The following is a 20,236-nucleotide window of genomic DNA, read 5'->3' as shown; positions in this document are numbered from 1 at the left end:
CAAGATGTCTCGTTTATACCACTGCACATACGATTTTTTTTGCACCGCAACAAGTAATCTTCAGCCCCCACACTAATAAGTCTCTGACACCCGCACTTCTAAAACCTCAGCTTTAGATCAGATCATCCCTTCTTCCAGATGACATCCAGGTTTTCTAGTGTCACAGGATACCTACCCTCTGTGCTACATTTCTGTCAACTTGACAAAAACTTGAGTCACCTAAGAAGAAACCTCAATGGAGGAATAGCCTCCATTAGATGGGCCTGTTTGCATGTCAGCAGGACACGTTCTTGATTAATGATTATCACCAATGTGGAAGGCACAGCTCACTGTGGGCAGTACCATCCCCCCTGGGCAGGGGAGTTGTATAAAACTGCAAACTCAGCATGCCACGAGGAGTAAGCCAGCCAGCAGTCTCATGGTCTCTGCTCTGATTCCTTCCTCTGGTTTGTCACTTGAGTTCCTGCCTCAACTTCCCTCAACAATGGACTGAAAGATGTAAGTCAAATGAAAGTAACCTTACATCCTGGTTACTTTTGTTCAGTATTTTTTTTCCACAGCAACAGAAAGGCAAACTAATACGCCAGCCAATGCCTTCCCCTAGTATTCAAACTAATATGCCCTCCAAATGCCTCCACCTAGTATTCAAACCCTCAACATCAAACTGCCTTTCCCACCAAGACTTATACTAAAGTTCTCTTCTGCTTTCATTAGCTACCAATTTGAGATGGCACACATGGTTAATGAACCGCGAAAATGGCAACACGGGAACAGAATTTAGTGTTGCTAAATAGGGTGGGTATAAAGTTACATCGACACAGGCAGTGATACATGTAATCACCATTGTGCTTTGTAGTAATTATCTATTAATGACTGCAATTAGTGTTTCTTTCACAAAGCTAAAAAACATAGTTCTTGCTATGTTCACTGTCAGTAGGGTGGAGAGGAACCTTAGATAACGAAAACGCAATGACCCAACTCAAAAGGCTTCCTGTGCAGCCCAAGGTGGGTAAGCGGCCATCTCTAGATCCCCCAGGCAGGCTCCTTCAATAAGAAGTCCTCAGAATCAAAAACCCATAAGATCCTAAGAGTAATAAAAATGACCAGAAACAAACACCTGCATTCACATCCCAACTATAAGTCACAATTAACGTTATTTAAGTAGTCAACATCCAGGAGCCTCCATTTCTCCCTCTGAAACTGGGGGCAAAAACACCAGCTAGTAAGAAAGCGAGAGGAGCGCGGAAGGAACAGTCAACTTGGCACAGGCCAGGTGTGTATATATAGTACACACCTCATAGAGCACACAGCGTTATCATTTCCTCCAACCAGTTTCCACCCTGCCTCCCACAGCTGGAGGTCTGACGTGTCAATCACTGGCTCTGCTCTCCTCCTAAGCATCCGGCATTAGGCGGAGGGAGATAACAGAGGGAGCAAGTGAGCTCATGAGTTCTCTACATGGGCGTCATCCTCTGGAGAGGGCAGAAGGCAACAGAAAAGCTGAGGACGGGAGGAAGGAAGGGAGGATGCCCACACGGGAAGGCAGTGAGGGCTCTAAGGACAAACACATCTAGGTTGGGACTCCATCCTAGGCACTGCTCCTGCTTTCTGTCAAAGGCTAGCTGAGAGTTAACTCTTCAAGGCTTCCTGGCTTCACCTCACTTGATGTTCTGAAGAAACGGGGAGGTGGGGGAGTCAACGGCTGCAGAGGATCTTGCTATCTCAAAAGGGGAGATCCTGCTGTAATGGGACCCGTTAGGACTGTGTGCTTCCTGTTACTGGGAGATCCTGCTGTAGTGAGACCAATTAGAACTGTGCGCTTCCTGTTCGGTCTGCACATCATCTCCACACGCACCCCCACTAACCCCTGGCACACTCATGGGCCTGGGTTCTACAGAAGGGCTGCCACAGACTCAGATGGTGTGGGGGCCACAGGCAAACAAGAGCGCACGTCATTCTTTGGGGAGGTAACTCATGTTTTAAACGACGAACAAAGAAGGGACTTAAGAACTGGGAAGTACACAGCAGGAATTTGCATTGTGGGTGAAGAGAATGAGACAGGTGGAGGGAGCCTGTTTACAGCTCCTTTAGCTGGGGGGGGCACAATATTACAGTTACACATATTCCTGTTAGAGAACAGGAAAAAAGTTATCAAAGTCTCCATCACAGTGTTCATGTCCCAAATCACTGTTCTTCTATGTAGGAATGACCCTGGCTACAGTTGCTCACCATGTGCTGCTGGAACCTCTGCAACTAGCTGCCCAATCCCTCTCACAAACGGCTCTGATCCCGATCTCACATCCCAATCAGCCCCATCTTGCACATGCGCTGGCCATGGCCCACCCTTCCTGTGTCTAAGTACTTTCATAGACCTGCAGTTTTCTGTCTTTAGACAGCCCCACCTACCAAGTCCTTTACGGTCTAATAAACTTCTACCCATCCTTTACAATACATCTTAAATGCTGCCTCTTCATTGAAGCATTCCCTAGGAAGAGATTGTTGTCCTCCATTACCAGGTTCCAAAGCTCTTTGGCTTCCCTACTTATCCCAAATCACGGAAAATCTAATTGATTAGGAAGAGTCCAGCCTCTCTGCAATCTTAACTAGGGTAGAGGCCAGTCCCAGGCAGGGTCTTAGTGCTTGTTTGTTGACTGAATTGATAGGAAATTAATATCAAGTCTTTAAAAAGCTTTAAACATCAATTTGGAAACTACAACAGACCACAGATCCATTCATAACTTTGCAACTTTTGTTGATCATAGCTAAATCATTCTCTGAGGACCACATTTAAAACTGCTTCCAGGCAACCAGATAGTAGCAGGGTCATCTGATAGGCTCGCAAGCCACTCTCCATAGCTCTCACCTCATGGAGTGGCTGCTGATCTGTGGGAGCAGTATAGAAAGAGGGGTACTGTCTTGATTACTCCAAAGGACAGTTGGAAGCTGGGTGTCCCCAAAAGAGGCAGCAGAGTCCCTTTGTGATATGTCATGGGTTATAGTAATGGGGTAAGGGCGAGCAGGAAGACACCAGTGACAATTCTCCTCGCATAGCACCTGCCATTCTACCTTAGGGGCTCTGCAACCAAAGTGCAGGGTCTCTGCTCCTGAGGCCAGGTAGGGGAGGGCCAGATGTGGGCATCAGACATGCTGGGTCCTCATCACCTGTGCCAGGTAGTAGGCAAGAGCACACAAGTCTGAGAGGTCACACTTACATAAACAAGAACCTCTCATACAATCATATATATAATATATACACACACATAGAGATTTTATTTATATATATATAATTAATCGAGAATACAAAGTCATCAATGAAGTTCTAAAATACAAATAATACATTAGAATGTCATACCAGTAAGGGCAGAACATAAAAAAAAAAAAGCCAGAAGTACATCTAGATGATATTTTGGACTTCTTGAAATAAAATAAATTTAAGTATGTGTGTATATTAATGAAGTATTATTCACCTACAGCTGAACCATTAGAAATGTAAACTCCAACAGCTATTGCGATCATTACAGCCATCCCTACAACTAACTTTAATCTCCTTTCCCCTAAAATAAACTCCAAGCCCATTTGCATTCTTTCCTCTCTTACACACCAACAATGCCTTGCCTTAGGAAACGGCTAATCCACTCTCTGCCTATAGATTTTCCTGTTCTGGATATTTCATCCAAATGGCCTCAGAGGACTTGGTCTTTGTGACTAACGTCCTCCACTCAGGTCATCCACATGGGGGCATACATCAGTACTTCATTCCTCTTTGCAATGAAACCAAAGGGCGCTATATAGAGAGAACACTCATCATTTGATGGGCATTTGGGGGTTCCCACCTGTTGGCTATTATGAATAATGTGGCAGAGAGCATCTGTGTATGAGTTTTTGGATCCGCCTTTTCATGCCCCTTGGACATGTCCTCAGAACTGTAACTGCTAGGTCAGAAGGATTCTAGGTACTAAGGATCTAAGGACATCAAGCATCTTTTCATGTACTTCTTGCCCATGTTTATAGCTCTTTTAGATATTTTAGAGAAATGTCTATTTACATCTTTTGTCCATTTTCAAATTTGGTTGTTCATCCCTTTTGTCATTAAGTAGCAAGCATTCTTTACACATTCTAGAGAAAGGTCCCTTATCCTTTCATGTATTTTCCCACTGTGTAGGTGCAAATGGTACCATTTGAAGAACAAGATGCTTACTTGTCAGCAACTGTGACCCGTTTTAATCCAAGCAGTAAGGAGGACAAGGCAGGAGAATCATGTATTCAAGGTCATACTTGACTACAGGGTATGTTTAAGGCCATGGAAAGGCTATATCTCAAAATGACAACAACAAAAACCAGTCTTGGCAGAATCCTATTTATCTTGTTTTATGACTGTAAGTATGATGCTATGTGTAAAAACCATTGCCTAACCCAGGTAAATCCTGTTTTCTGTGATCTTTATTGTTTTGTTAGGTCTTAAATTTAGTTCTAACATCTATTATGGATTACAATACATCAGACTTAATATACATCTACTGGCCTAGTTATATTAGTACATTGTATTAGTTATAAATACACTAACCTCGGAATAATCTTCTCTCTCTGCATGCTTCCTTCAAATGCCTATTACATGCCTGCCCTGTTCAAGAACCATTGGGCAAACAAAGACAGGTGAGTCCTGCTGTAATTTGGGTTGAAAATGTCCCCAAAGGCCTGTGTGTTAAATGCTTAGTCCCCAGTCTGGCACTGTTGGATGCTGGTCAAGACTAAAAAGAGGAGTGTTATAGAGAGGCTGGTGGTCAATGCAGATGTGCCCTGAAAGAGACACTGGCCCTGCAGCCTCTCCACTGCCTCCCTGTTCCACTTCTCCCCTGCCTGGGGATGAACAGGTTCCATTCACCTTATACTCTTGCCATGATGTCCTTTTTTCAATTGGCTTTTGAACCTTAACATAGGCTCAAAAACAAGAGGCAACCAACCATGGATAGAAACCCCTGAAACTGCAAACAGAAATCTTTATTAATTTTAAAGATTCCTGTCTTGGATGTTTTGTTACAGTAAAAGAGGGCTAACTATCGCTGTCATTGCTTCACAGAACATAGAATCAAGCTAAAAAGAAAACTACAATTATCATGAGTACTGTCATGTGTAAGACCAACTACTAAATCTTGGCACAACCCAAATACCTTTCAAATAAAAAACACGGAAAAGAGCATTTGAAATGAGTTTCTGTTTTTACTGTAGGTTGCCATAGCCACGTGCATACAAAGCACTGGACGCAGGACACAGTACAGTGTCAGCTCGTGGAGGGCCAGGCACCCAGTGTGGCTGAGCGTTTAGGACTCAGAGGGATGAAACTGGCCAGGAAGGAGAACTCGCCAGGAACTGGAATGAAATGCAGTGAATTGTGGAATGGGGAAGCACAGAGCCAACAGCAGGAACAATAGCTCAAACTCTGGGCCCAGTGCACAGGGCAGCACTGATACATACCGTGGAAACGGAGCGCCCAGCCATAGGGAACACCAGGTACCTGTCAATGGAACCCCCTCATGTCCTGAGGGGAGCACCAGGACCCATGAATTCATGTTTCACTTTCCACCTGCGATGAGGTAAGCAAGTTTCCTCCGCCATAAAATTAGCCTTCCAGAACAATCTACAGCAGCCTAAGGGCAGGCGGGCACTGGAGCTAACCATACCCAGCAGCCTCAATTTTCCATCTCCTTTCCTCTTTGTTTGCTCTAATAAAAAGAAGGAAGTCGACTTACACTTTAAAAAGAAACCATTCATAAGGGAGGCCCTCGGTAGGCTATTTAGGAAAGGGCCCTCTCCTGTAGGTAACCAAAGAAAACACTGAGCAAGAATGGCGGACACAGGATTTTACACACTTCATCATGGGAAGTCAGCCCACCCAGCTTGACAGCCCAGGAGAGGCAATCAAAAAATGAATTATTAAGGAACTTCAATTACGGAGCTACTAAATCCTCTTAAATCTTAAATACTGGCAAAGCCTAATCCAGCATGGAACCTCACCAGGTGGGCAAAGGGGCAGAGCTGCTTCCCTCTGCCACACAGCACTCCATAGTTAAGCCTGCAGGTCCCTGACAGTCTTTAAGGCAACTGGTCCTTCTCATCCACGTACATGAAATGTCTTCATGAAGCAAGAGACTAATTAAGCCGTTTTAAGTCGACAGAAGCCTCAATGTGTATCAAGGCACAGGCTGATGAGGTGGAAGAAACCACCACATACTGGGTGGGGAAACAGTTATTGAATGATAATTACCTTAAAATAAATTTCAAACACATTGACAAGAAGTACCAGAACCAGCTCCAAGATCTAAGATCTGTGTTGTTCAAAAGTCTGAATGAAGAGAAAAGAAACTGTGACAAGGATGACATCACTTGAAATGGGGAAAATATTACAAAGATGGATGAGGGGGAGCATGTTGCTAATGTAGGATGCTGGAGCGCTCACAGGAGCTCCCCAGGAAGCCTCTGTAAGTGATGTTGAAAAGACAGCTGACAGGAACAACTCTGCCAACAGGCTATTGATGTGCAGAAGACCAGGGGTCTGTTCTGCCCATCATGAGAGCCCTGCACACTGGCCTAGCATGATGTCCATGTGTGTGCCTTGTCTTGACAGAAGGCTGCTGGGAATACTCAGTCTTTGCCTTGGTCCCCACCTAAGCGAGGCCAATCATCACACAAAAAGCAGTTTTTCACTAGCGATCTTCGAGGGGGAAGGGAGAAGGCAGCTCAAACTGTCCTCACTTGAACTTGAAAGCCTAATGAGTCTTAGTGCCTGAAAGCTGGAGACAGGCCAAGTCAGTGGGGCCAACTGTGATTTGGCAAGAGAAACAAGAGAGAAACCTACAAAAAAGGCCTATCAAGTTCTTAACAGCCTGCTAGGGCCAGAATGGGTAACGGCAAAAGGACCCGAGTGTGCTAAGATTGGAGTGAGAATCTGGGTTGGTGAAAAAGTCCCAGACAAAGAGTCCAAAGATAAAGGGAGTTCCAACACCCTAGGTCTCCTCCATGTGATCGGCTTCACAGGGGCTTTGGGGGGATCCAGGCTGCTCAGCTGCTCAGGTCTGTGAACACTGAGTGAGAGGAGGGTCACATACCAAGCACAAAACAATGAGATTCTGAAAACACCAGTATGAAATTAATGGTCGACCCATACGATGAGCACGCATCCCAGTTATCAGAGGACAGCCCCAACCGCTACTTGTTTCTGTAGCTCATCTATTTGCCCTCCCTTTTCGGTGCCATCTTGGTTTGTGACTTTGGGGTCACTATATTCCCAAGCCATCGGGTGACAGCGATCTCTTCCTGCATGTTCAGTGGTTCAGGAAAGCACTGCATATGCTGTTCATATTACATGAGATCTTTAATAGCAGCCCACGGAGATGATGAAAAACATGAGGTAGGTACATCTAATGCAGCCCTGGGGAGAATGATTATTTGATGACATTCACTGGCAAAGGCCCCCAGCGTCTCCTCTACTCCTGGGGCAAGACTTACTCAGCCTGAGGTAAGCAGTGTCTAGGCAGGGAACACCGGAGGCTGGTCTAGCTTCTTAAAAGTCTCCTTAGCCACCTTAGTTTCCATGACAACACTTTTTTGGTTTCCTCTCAGCTCTCTGACAGTTCTTTTGTTCCCATCTTCCTCCTTTCCCTGAAACAAGAGAGACACTCCCACAAATGGAGATGTGTTCTGCTCCTTTCTCCAGATGCTCCAGGGGTACTCCTTCCCTGGGACCCTACTGCACCTCACAGCTGACCCATGCCATCTCTCCAAGGTTCTCTGATCTGATTTGAGTAGGCCAAGTCCACTGACAGCCTCCTAAGCTCCAAGCCCTCATTTCTCAAAGCCCACAAGTCTCACCCCTTGGGTGGATTTCTAGATCACAGACTTGACCTGCCCAAACTGAAACCTCAGCCTTTCCTCAGAAACAGAGGACCCTGACCAGCTGGGTCAAGAGCCCAGCCCCATCCTCTGTCATTCACAACAGATAGATTGACTTCTTTTTAAATGTCCATTTTTAGTCAATGAACACACTCTATCCCGATTGTTTCATCAATATTCTCATTTCTCCTGCTCTAGAGGTCAGACTTCCAAATCTTTGTGTGGCTCACAGGGCCCTTCTAAACCTGCTCTCCCTACCCTGCCGCAGCTACTCTGATTCCATGCCTTGTTGTTATGGAATAATCTTTTGTACACTGTAAAGATAAGTTGCTTTCACTGGTTTAACAAGAAGCCAAATGGCCAAGAGCTAGGCAGAAAGAGGTTAGTCAGGACTTGAGGACAGGGAAAGAGTTCTGGGATGAAGGAGGGCAGAGTCCCCAGGAGACATGGCAAGAAGATGAACATGCCATATTAAAGAAAGATACTGAGCTGTGTGTCATAACACAGATAAGAAATATGGATTAATTTTAAGTTGTAAGAGCTAGTTAGTAATAAGCCTAAGTTATTGGTCAAGCATTTATAATTACTATGTCTCTGTGTAGTTGTTTGGGAACTGGCAAGTAGGACAGAAAATTATGCCTATGCCTTGCCTCCCACATTTAGCCTAGCATGTCTATCTGCAGTTTTTCCCAAGCTCATTTTTCTTCTTGTTGGATGTATGGTATTCCTCCATGGCATTCTGCCATCTACAACAAGTTTATTTTCCATTTCACCTTCCTTGGTAATAAAAAAGAGTTGCTGGATTCCCTTAAACTCTCCACCTAAATGCTGTTTCCACAAGTCAACCTAATATTTATATCCCACATTGAGTTAGGATTCAGAAACCAGGCCTGATAAGCCTCCTTCATTGCTTGACTTCACAGCATTGTGTGCTACCATTAAGAGTGATATCACATCTGCAAGTGGGTTCTTTAAATGCCCACTGAGGGCTAGTAAAAAATGGATCAGTGGTTAAGAGCACTGGCTGCTCTTCCAGAGGACCTGGTTTCAATTCCCAGTACCCACATGGTGGCTCACAACCATCTGTAACTCTAGTCCCAGGGGATCTAAAGCCCTCTTCCAGCCTTTTTTGAAACTTTAAACCAGTGGTACAAAGACATGCATGTAGGAAAAACACCTATATACATAAAATAAAAATATGTCCTTTTAAAAATGCTGCATTCAATTACAGAAAGAAGTATCCCCTCTGTTACCAACTGCCAGTCAGCTCTTCTTGTTTACCAACCACTCCTCCCCGACTCCAAACCTTCCTTCCTGCTGCTGTTCCCAAATAGAATGCTGTGGCCTTTAACAAAACCTTCTCTTATATCTTTGCCCCTGCTATCCAGGCAGTGGTGGCCCCAGCCTTTAATCCCAGAACTTGAGAGGAGGCAGAGACAGGCGGATCTCTGTGAGTTCGAGGCCAGTTTAGTCTACAGAACGAGTTCCAGGACAGCCAGAGCTACAGAGAAACCCTGTCTCGAAAACAACAAAACAAAACAAAACAAAACAAAACAAAACAAAAGAAACTTTGCCCCTGGTTCCTGGCGTACATCCCTTTAAACTTTTATGACTTCCCTAGTGATGGGAATGGTCTTCGATCCTGGTCACTAAGGCAGAACTCTTCATGAAATTTCCTGAGGGAAAAGAGCTTCTCTTGTTGCAAGAGGTGATGCTTGGTGGGTGTTTCAATAGAAACCCAATCACTAGAAAAATCAAATCTAAGAAGTTTCAAACTTCCAGTGTGACTTCCATCCTTGGGGAAGGGGAGCTAACAACCAAGCAGGCCTATGTGATGGAGTTGCATAAGAAGTCTCTAAAGAACAAGCAAGGGGAGACTTTGCACTGCTGGCTGTCAGATGCTAGTGTGACCCGCCCCCCGGGGAGGGCTCTGCAGCCCCATGTCTGTTGCCTCATACCTTACCCAAAGCCATCTCTTCATCACAGTTTCTCCTTAGTAACCCTTCTGATAAACTAGTATATGTACCCAAGCATTGGTCTCATTCCTGAAAAGTCAGTTTAGCAACTGATAAAACCCAAGGAAGGAGATCCCAGGCTCCTCCAATCTGTAGCTGAGTGAGACAGCTGCCCTGGCTAACCCATGGGGCTGATGAGGGTATGGTCTTGTGGCATAGAGCCCTTACCTTGTAGAATATGCACTGACTCCAGTTAGTGTCAAGACTAAGAGGCGGCTGGAGAGATGACTTAGTGATAAAGAGGCTTTATCGCTCTTGTAGAGGATGTAAGTTCAGTTCCCAGCACTCACATGGTGGCTCACAACTATCTGTAACTTCAGTTCCAGTAGATCCGATGCCTTCTTCTGACTTCCAAAAGGCACACGTGTGGTGCATGCAGGCCAAACAATCATACACATAAAATTTAAAAAAAAAAAAAAAGAAACTAAAAGTAATTTTTAAGAATAAGATGTTACAGGACACCTGGCTGGTGTTGGAGAATTGTCTACTATTTGTGACCAGAAGCATTGTGAAAACATTGAGAAAGAAGAATAAAAAAAAACACAAAATAAAACTAAAAATAGTTCTCCTATAAAAATGAGTGCTTCCCTTGGCCTATGTGAAATGAAACCCAACTGATAAATTATCTCCTTCATAACTGTTCACCAAATCACAATGATATCCCCCTTTTACCCCTTTATTAAACCCTGGAGATCAAATCTTGTTCATGTCTACATTTATTGAGACACCAATTTCTACTCTAACTTCACTACATTGTGTGTGTGTGTGTGTGTGTGAGATAGAGAGAGAGAGAGAGAGAGAGAGAGAGAGAGAGAGAGAGAGAGAGAGATCACTCTAGAAGCACATTATGAAGTCTTTGAAAATGATGCTTCACGTTCCTGCTTATACCCCTTGGTGCCTAACTTGTTGCTGGGCTGGGGTGGGCTGTGATGTGCTGGGCTGTGCTCTGCTCTGCAAGGACAGCACACCACAAGTCCCCCTCATGACAAGAAGTCCTCCGAATAGAGCTGTACCGTCAACTCCCATCTGCCATAGAGGGCCAGTCATATCTGTGCATACCACATCTCATGCTGAAATCATGACAGGAATCCAAGACAAGCCCTCCTTCTCAGAGCAAGCAGCTCATTTATCAGGGACAGCATAAACAAGAGTGGACCAGCTGATTTCTTATCTTCAGAAAATTATTTTGGCAGCATAAGAACAGAGACAAAAACCCACTGCAGCTTTCTTTATTGGTCTCTTATCTGTAGACTCATGTACTCATGGCATTCCATGGGAACGTGTTGGCAAAATAAGACTCATCCATGCGGCTCCTTACCATCTAGAAAAATCAGGGTCCCAGTGGACAATCTCATACTTAAAGAGAACAGATGCCCCAGCCTTCACTGCCCTGGTATTCAGTGATATGTTCTTTGTATTAAATTTATGTATGTGTGTACGTGTGTGTGTGTGAGAGAGAGACAGAGACAGAGACAGAGACAGAGACAGAGAGAGAATAACATTGTGGGAAGAGAGACAAGGGTGGTCCTGATGCCCTAGGCATAGGTTTTACTACTGGGTCTCAGTTTCAACAAGTATTTGGAGCAGATGTTACATGCCAAGCCAGTGCCCAGTGATGAAAACACACGGATATATTAAAAGTGTTCTCAAGAAGCTGGGGGTCTAGTGTAAGCAACATATGTAGATACACAACAGAGATGGCGTTCTGTGACAATATTAGAGTGAGATTTAAAATGGTACTTAGAAGCCACAGAGAGAAACCCACTGGGTCTGCCTGGAGAGCTCTACCCAGGCTGCCCGAGGAAGAAGCCACTGCAAACTGGAGAAGCAGGAGGAGGTGACATCAGTACAGTGGTCAGGGTTTTTGTTTGCGAAATAAGCATTCTAGTTCCCAAGCCCTGCCAGCCAAAGTTCATTATTCACAGATGATCGGGTTTGAAAGGGGCTCAATATGTCTTGCCCAGTTTTTGCTCACCAACCAGACAAGAGAAGTTAGGAAGTAAAACGCAAATTCCTTCACCCTGCTGCGAGCTGGCAGCCCTTGGGAGAGCGCGGACGGGTGTGCGGTGACACGGGGGGGGGGGGCGCTGACCACGTCATCACCATAATTGGCTTTTGGCCTAGTTCCACTGACAATAATAGGGACAGCTAGTGGTGGAGTGCCAAGCAGAGTCACCCTGAATGTCTCACTGTGCTTTCTCACACGGCTTTGGGGTGTGGCTGAATGTCTTACAGGAGAATATCCTTGGACTTAGATGATGCACATTCGAGAATTTAGGAACTGAGTTTCATGATATCTGTATCTCACTCTCAAATGCTTAGTGCAAAAAGAGGGATGTATGCAAATAAATAACATAAATATAGCAAAAGGAGAGTAATCAGTATTCCTGGGTGCATGATATACAGGTGTCTGTATATTATTATAAGTTTTATACACATTTGAAATTGTTCAAAACAAAAAGTTGAAGGGAAAAGTTGAAAGAAATTCCTGAGTGATTCTTCGGTTTAAAAAAAATATTTGATTTACCAAAATAATATCCTGCATTGATCAAACTCAATCACCTCGCTTTATAAGAATAAGCGATTTATATCTAAAGTCAATCTCATAGTCCTTTGGGGGCTCATCCAGTTCCTCTAAAAAGGCATTTTAATACATAAAGACTATTCCGAACAAGGTGTCCGGTACAAAAATAAGCAGAGGACCATAATTTGCCAGTCTGGTATCTATGTGAAATTCTTTGGATGTCTGTCTAAATGACAAAGTCATGGTAGAACAGGAAGGCAGAAACTTCCCCTTCCAGAGTGATTTCAAGGCAGTCTGGACAGCCGTAGTCACCATTCCATCCCAGGAGCGGCTTCTTCATGGACCCATACATCCTCAAGAAAACGGTGTGGCACTTGGTTCCTATTTCTGATAGTGTGACACTTATCACGTACACGTGACACTTGGAGCTTTGTCACACTTTGGTCCCAGACCTCTTATGAAACTCTCAGCAAGGGGCTCAGGACATTTCGGCATTGCACCTCCACGACATACAACAAAAGTGCGAAAACAACAGAGGAAGGTGAGCTGCTGAGAGAAAAACACATGTATTGGAACTAAAAGAATGTGCTCACTCTATACTTGCTAGTCCTACACGTAAACTATACACACCTATATACACGAGGGTCCCTCTACAGGGTTACAGCACAAAGCCATGTGAAGGCAGAGAGAGCTGGGGGAGGGGATTCTGATGCTACTCACTTCTCATTGAAAGACCCCCGAGGAGGACTTTCCCTATACAATGTGGCTGGGGCGGGGGTCTTTCATTATCTTACATGCCGCCTGGAGGTGTCCATCTTTGCTCTCTGCTGACTCTCATCTTTGGTTCCGGGCCATCCTTCTCATTCATCTCCACCTGATTGACATCATCTGCTGACCACAGACCCCTGTTCTTCCAGCTCTCCCTGCTCTATAGTCTATGGTCCTGCCTTTTGGTCCCATCAGGACCACCAGATGGCCCTTCATGCTTCTGTTTTCCTAAGACCATCGCGCCATCCAGTTTGTTCATTCTCTGCCCAGCTGAGAGCCAGCAGTCAACTCTGGACTGCCCCTCCGTCAACCCTCTAGCCTTTCTCCCATCAGCCTCTCAGCCTCCCTCCTCTCTCTCCCCTAAAGCCTTAGTTCCACAAACAGTTTTAAGGAGCAAAGCTGTTAAATCCAAGTTCCTCAACTGAAGTATTTCTTTCTGCGTGGGCTTCCAAAGCTATTTGCTCCTCTTCCGTGCCTTGGCTATTCCTTCTGTAAAATGGGTTTAGTGATGGTACTTTTGAACCCATGGGTTAATTTGCAGCCAGGATCCTTATAGGGAAGTGCCTTACTTCTCAGAGAGAACCAACAGAGACTTTTCTTTAGACTCATGAACAACCCAGGGCATTTTTGGCACACAAAGATCATGGAAGTCTTTATACAGCTGCAGCTACTACTGAGCATTGATCTAATTTGGGAAAATGCGAGTTTATTTTCTAACTAAGGTCGTAACACTGATAGAAGCTCCCAACTGAATTTGAATAACACAAAGTTCAAAAGTCCTAAATAATTTTTATAGACAATATCATCTACTTCAAATCTGTATTATTTACTTTCTTTAACAAGAAATCACTTAAGGAAAGGGGTTTATTTTGACTCCATTGTTTGAGGGCACAGTCCAGCATCTCAGGGAAGGTCTGGTGGCAAAGCTAGGTCTCACTGGCATGGGAAGAGTGTGAGGCTACTTGCTCACAACTGGGTAGATCTGGAAGCAGAGAAGGGACAAGAAGTGGCGCTAGGATAAGTCAGGGGTACCCCCCGCTGTGCCCCACTTCCTCCAGCTAGGCCCCAAAAGTTCTGTAATCTTCTGGTTTATTCATCTTACAATTATTCCCAGGTCATACTCCATAAATGAGGAAGTCAGGGCAGGAACTCAAGGCAAGAACCCAGAGGCAAGCGCTAAAGCAGAAGCCACAGAAGAGTGCTGCTTACTGGACTACTGACCACGGCTTGTTCAGCATGCTTTCTTTCAGCATCCAGAACGACCTGCTCAGGGTGGTACCATGTCCAGTGATCTGGGCCCTTCCATGTCAATCATCAATCAAGAAAACGCCCTATAGGTTTGCCTACAGGTAAAATCTGATGGGGGCATTTTCTCAGCTGAGGTTTTCTCTGCTCAAATAACTCTAGCGTATGTTAAGTTGACAAAAATACAGACCCACTTCAACAGAAAGTATGAGCAGCTCCAAGCAAGCTGCAAGTGTTGTCCCAGAAGGGTGGCTCTGAGCCTGTCTACTCAGCTCAGCTCTGGGAGATGCTGAACTAATGGCTGTTCACCTACAGATGAGCTCCGGTTTAGATACAGACATGGAGGAGAGGAGCTGGGGAAAGGAAGGTCTAAGAAGAGGACCCCTCAGAGGAAGAGGGGAACCAAAACAGCAATCTGGGGACCCCAATTGTTCCTTGAACAAAGGGCAGTGGAGAAGCAGAAGAAAATGTGACATAAACTATGTAGAAAAAAAGTCTACAAAATAAATGTGTTTATAAAGAACTATGCAGTCCGTTAAAATGCCTTGTCCACAGGATGAGTCCCTCAAGAGCCTATGCAGTGGGGCGGTAAATGTGTGTTGCCATTTAGAGAAAAATGAGACCGGAAGAGGTTAAATGACCCAAAGAAAGAAAGAACTTGAACATTTCATTTTTCACTCTACAATCCCCATAAATTTCAACTCATCAAACAATATTCTGAAAGTCATCAAAATAAGAGCCCGCCATATGCGATTCCATTTACCTAATGCTCAAGAAGAGTTCAAAGCATGCTGTGGTGAAGGGGAGCTTGGGACAGGGCAGTCACCAGGGAGCTGGAATTCGGTGGGAAATACTAAGGGGAAAGTTTCTATGTTATATCTTGGTGGGGGTGTAGAACGGGCTTGCACATCTCCATCCAACCCTCAGGTTGCACATTTAGGAACAGTGTGCAGGTTTCAGTTCTGTCTTAGGGTTGCCATTGCTATGATGAAACACCATGACCAAAAGCAAGCTGGGGAGGAAAGGGTTTTTCTGGCACACACTTTCACATCACTGTTCACCACAGAAGGAGTTTCGGGCAGGAACTCAAATAGAGTAGGAACCTGGAGGCAGGAGCTGATGCAGAGGCCACGGAGGAGTGCTGCTTACTGACTTGCTCCCCACGGCTTGATCAATCTGATTTCTTATAGAACCCAGACGGACAGCCCAGGGACGGCCCCACCCACAGTGAACTGGGCCCTTTCACTTCTATCACTAATTTAAAAACTGCCTTGCAGCTGGATCTTATGAAGGCATTTTCTCAATGGAGGCTCCTTCCTTTCAGGTAACTCTAGCTTGTGTCAAGCTGATATAAGACTTCACAACGTCCACTACCCTTCACTAAAATAGAAACCAGTGCCAAAATTATAGTCTATTGAATACATTCAAAATTTGAAGTCCTGGTTAAAAGTTTAAGCTCATATACATCTGTAAATATTAATACTCTGGATTATTTTATGACTAAAGACACTTTCTAGAAAGCTCCTAACTCTATCCTCACAGAACTGCTCTATGACAGAGCCTTGCTCCAAAATACAGCAGACACTGCCATGACTATCTATTCTGGAACTCTATCAACAACGCAAGTTCAATGTACCCAAGCCCTGCACACAGTAGGGCTAGTGAGAACATATCCTGGCCTGCTGTTAAGATGCCTTGAGTGTCCAGAAACACTGTGTCCCCTTGTAGCTCAGTCAGCCCCACATCCTTACAACTACTGGGGCTGAAATTACTGGGAACTGCAGCCTACCCGTGGGTTTTGTTTCTCCATCTAATTTAAAACTATGGTTCCCACCACGCCCTTTGTATATGGAGACTCTCTCTCCATGCATGTCCCCTGCCTATTCCAGTGGTTTCTCCTAAAGCACACAGACTCAAACTATAACTGAGTCAAAAATAAGAAAGACTGGAGACCAGATTCAGGAATCAGGGTCAGGCAGGTTTCTGTGAGTACAAGGGGCATCCTGGTCTATATGGTGAGTGTTAAGCCAGCCAGATTTACAAGATGAGACATGAGGCCCTATCTTTAAAAAAAAAAAAAGTAAATAAATAAAAAGAAAAAATCTTCCACTGGAAATTTTACAGAGAAACAATAATACCAAGGGCATTCCTAGAATAATCAAGGGAATGCAAGTGCTACTTACTCGCAAAGAAGGATCCCATTTTCTAGCCCTGTCCGGAAGTCTTTATCGCCAAAACTTCGGCCAGTGACTTGCTGGAAAAGAAGAAAAGAAAACAAAAGCATAAGTTTTTCTTTTATAACCAGGAAGTCCAATACTTAAAAAAAAAACTCAAAAGCCCTGAAAAACCATGACATTCTAAGAATGGGAAACTGTGGCTTTGCGTGGATCGAGTGAGATAAACTTAGATGATGACATGTCTGTTCCTCCTGGTAATACTGTTATTTTGGGGGTTCAACAACAGGAAGTCAAGGTCACAGTATCTCTCTTCCATGGGGAGGGGGGGTCTATGCTCTCTCTACATAAAAATAAACAACAACAACAAATAGGAAGGACAAAGACCCTATACACTAACACACTGGTGGTCCGGGAAGGAGGGTCCGCAGAGCCCTCACTTAGGAGACTAATGCCATAGTTAGAGATTAAAGCCAACGTGCAGAAATGACAACACAGGACAGTCACGGCGTCACTGACTGTCAGCAATCATCTGCTAGGGCATAGGGTACTCAGTGTCTCGTTGGTTCATGCTCCAAATGCCCGACCTGAAATATACCAGGTAGACATGTCTGTAACAGGCCCTAAGGAAACCTCCAATACACAAAAATAGAAGTCATGTCTGATAAGCCGTAAGAAAGAAGAAAATGGAGCCATAAAAATAGTCCAACAATGAAAAGAGGAAAGAGAGAAGGAGGAAAAGAGGGAGGGAAAGGAAAGGAAGAGGCAGACAAGACAGAAAGGATGGAGGCTCCGTACCAATCATGTCAATAGTGACAGTAAGTGAGAGTGGTCCCAGAGCCCCCATTAAAGCACAGAGACTGTCAGGCCCATTCAGAAGTTGAGTCAACCCTGAGCTACCCACAAATGCACTGTTTAAATGGGAAGACATGCATAACCCGAGTCACAAGAAAGCTGGGCCAGTATGCAAGCATCAGAGAAAGAAATCTCAGAACAGAGAGTAAGAGCATGGATGGAGAAAGCTCTTTCATAATACAGGGTTAGTTAGTTCCCTGACAAAGACATTATAATCTTGAACATCATTGTATCTCACTATGTATTTAAAAAAAACCTTTAAAATACACAAAGCAAAGCAGTTAGGATGACAAAGAGGGAGAGATCATAAGTAGAGTCAGAGATGTAAATATTTCTCTTTAATAAAATACACAAACAGAAAATTAATAATAATATAGAACACATGAATAACACTATGGACCCAACTGGTCTGTTATTTCTAGAAAATTCCATCCTCCAACATTTACCAAAGCAGCCCAAATTCTAGGTCATACAACAATTCTCAATACACTTAAAAGCATTTATCTAAAGTGTGTGTTCTGACAAAAAAGAATTAAATTCTAACTTAACAGCAAAATATCTGTGGGATCTCCCCAAATATTCTTAAACTAAGGGTAGCTTAACAAAAATTGGATAGAAACACTGAAGCAGACCAGAGGACATAGACAGGCAAAAGAAAAAGATAGGCGTTACCAGATTCAGAAATGACAAATGGCATCACTGCAGAGCATAAAAATATTAAAAGCACAACAATGAACTATTATAAATAAATTTGTACCAATAAATTAAGCAACTTAGGTTGTGCTGATAAAATCCTTGATGCAAGCACAAGTCAGGCAATAGGGAAAGAAACAGCCCTCCCATAAAGAAAACAGCAGGGCACGAAAGCTCACTGCTAAGTGGTACTTAATAGTTAGAGAAGAAACAATCCAATTCAGAACAAACTCGTCCAGACAGTTTAAACAAGTGTCTTTCTGAGATGCTTACAATGGCTCTCATTTTGTATTCTGACTATAAAGACTTCTAATTAACTTCCCTTCATGAAGGTGCCCGTCATCATTATTAAGATTAACTTCCACTACCAAAGGTCCATTTGTAGGGAACTACGTGTCATAGCTCAGACCCTTCCAACCTCTACCTGGATCCCAGCTGACTGAGGGGTCTTACTAGGCACTAGCCTGTCACCATTCCATGACCACTTTCCAAAGACACAAACTCAGGGTGGGAAGGTCAGCCAAGCCCTTAAGAGATCCTGAGTGTGGCGGCACACACCTTTAATTCTAGGACTTGGGAGGCAGAGGCAAGTGGCTCTCTAGAGTTCAAGGTCAGTCTGGTTCTATATAGTGAGTTCCAGGTTGGCCAGGACTACGCAGTAAGACCTTGCATGTGTGTGTATCTGCTCTCACACACACGTGTGTGCCTGAGGTGAGACCAAAGGTTACAGGGCAACTGTGAGGAAAGCCCAGGCTCAGGAGAATTCAGAGTCCATCAGGGAGGAGTTCCAGGATGGTGACGAACACTCTACTCATTTCCTACCCCCACTCCTCCTCAGCCACCAAAACTCCGTCCTCACCGCTGTCCAGCTCTGACTGACAAAGCCACACCAAACCCTTCCTTCCACATCCGTCACACCCATTAACAACTCTTTATTTTCCCTTTAGACCCACCCATTTACTTCCCATTGGCTACCTTTCTCCAAATCACTGTCATCCTCCATCCACCAGACGTGTCCAGTCTTTCGACACTGTAGCATGGTGCTGTCGACTATAAACAACTTCACAATCAAGTTTATGAAAAGAAAAGTCACAATATAACACCTCCGATTATATGGTATGATTTTGTGCTGGGTCACTAATATAGCTATCCTAGGCCACTCATGGTCCACAGGTCATGGATTAAACACACCTGATAGAGAGTTCAGAAGCTGGTCCAATGGCTTCTACCTGGCCTCCCATCTAGTCTTGAGCAGGCAGCTCATAATCTCTAAGGTTTAGAGATCAAACCACTATACCTCTCATTGCTCCCACCAATGACTATGAACCTCAGGTATCAGGGTAGAAGCCAAGCCCCTACAGTTCCCTAATGGTGTCACACACACACACACACACACACACACACACACACACACACACACACCACACCACACCACGCATGTAGTGGGTGCAGATGACAAGACATTAAAATGCTAGAATACATGGCCAAAAACTACCAACCAGCACTATCTTATCAAGGGTAAGCCTCAACACATCTCTTCATTCAAGGGAGTCCTCAGAAATTCTGAGGATGGCAGTAAACCATCTGCTATTCCCTGGCTATATCCTTCAGAAAGCCCTTGTATCAAATCCTCCCTGCTTTATGCTCAGGGCCAATCCACTTTAATTTCTGACCACAATATTTGTTGGAGACCATGCAGAGTAAACGTCACCAAATAACTCATTTATCAAAACCTGGTTTTCCAAGAAAAGTTTTTTCTCTGCCTCCATATTTTTTATTTTTTAAAAAGCAGAAGCCAAGGCCACCACCATGTGTCTTCACATGGCTCAGTGTAAGCAATTATGGAGGAAGCTCATCTGTATCCGATTTCCTTTCCATGGAGCTCAAAGGTAATTCTGAATTTATCTAGGCCTCTGGCTCTGTTCTGAATCATTCGGATTCTGAAATATGGAGAAGCCAGACTCAAAGAGAAAACCACACAGCTCCATTTTTACGATGTGTTTATAATGTAACACGCCGTACATCATAGCCTACAGTCTGTTAATTGCTTTGCTACCATTGTTATTATATAATTG

The 20,236-nt window shown here is 44.2% G+C and overlaps 1 protein-coding gene across 1 annotated transcript in view; it reads right to left on the bottom strand.

The window, feature by feature from the left end:
* The window catches only part of Limch1 (LIM and calponin homology domains 1), a 299,518-nt gene that overhangs the window by 165,536 nt on the left and 113,746 nt on the right, over positions 1-20,236 (bottom strand). The window contains exon 2 of the mRNA XM_050149634.1: positions 16,623-16,693. Coding sequence (XP_050005591.1) covers positions 16,623-16,693 — 71 coding nt within the window. The remainder of the gene's footprint in view (positions 1-16,622; positions 16,694-20,236) is intronic.

The sequence above is a fragment of the Alexandromys fortis genome, unplaced genomic scaffold, assembly GCF_014885135.2.
Source record: "Alexandromys fortis isolate MF-2015 unplaced genomic scaffold, M_Fortis_MF-2015_v1.1 scaffold_0, whole genome shotgun sequence".
NCBI classification, from domain to species: Eukaryota; Metazoa; Chordata; class Mammalia; order Rodentia; family Cricetidae; genus Alexandromys; species Alexandromys fortis.
This window is presented reverse-complemented; position numbering and strand designations above follow the sequence as displayed.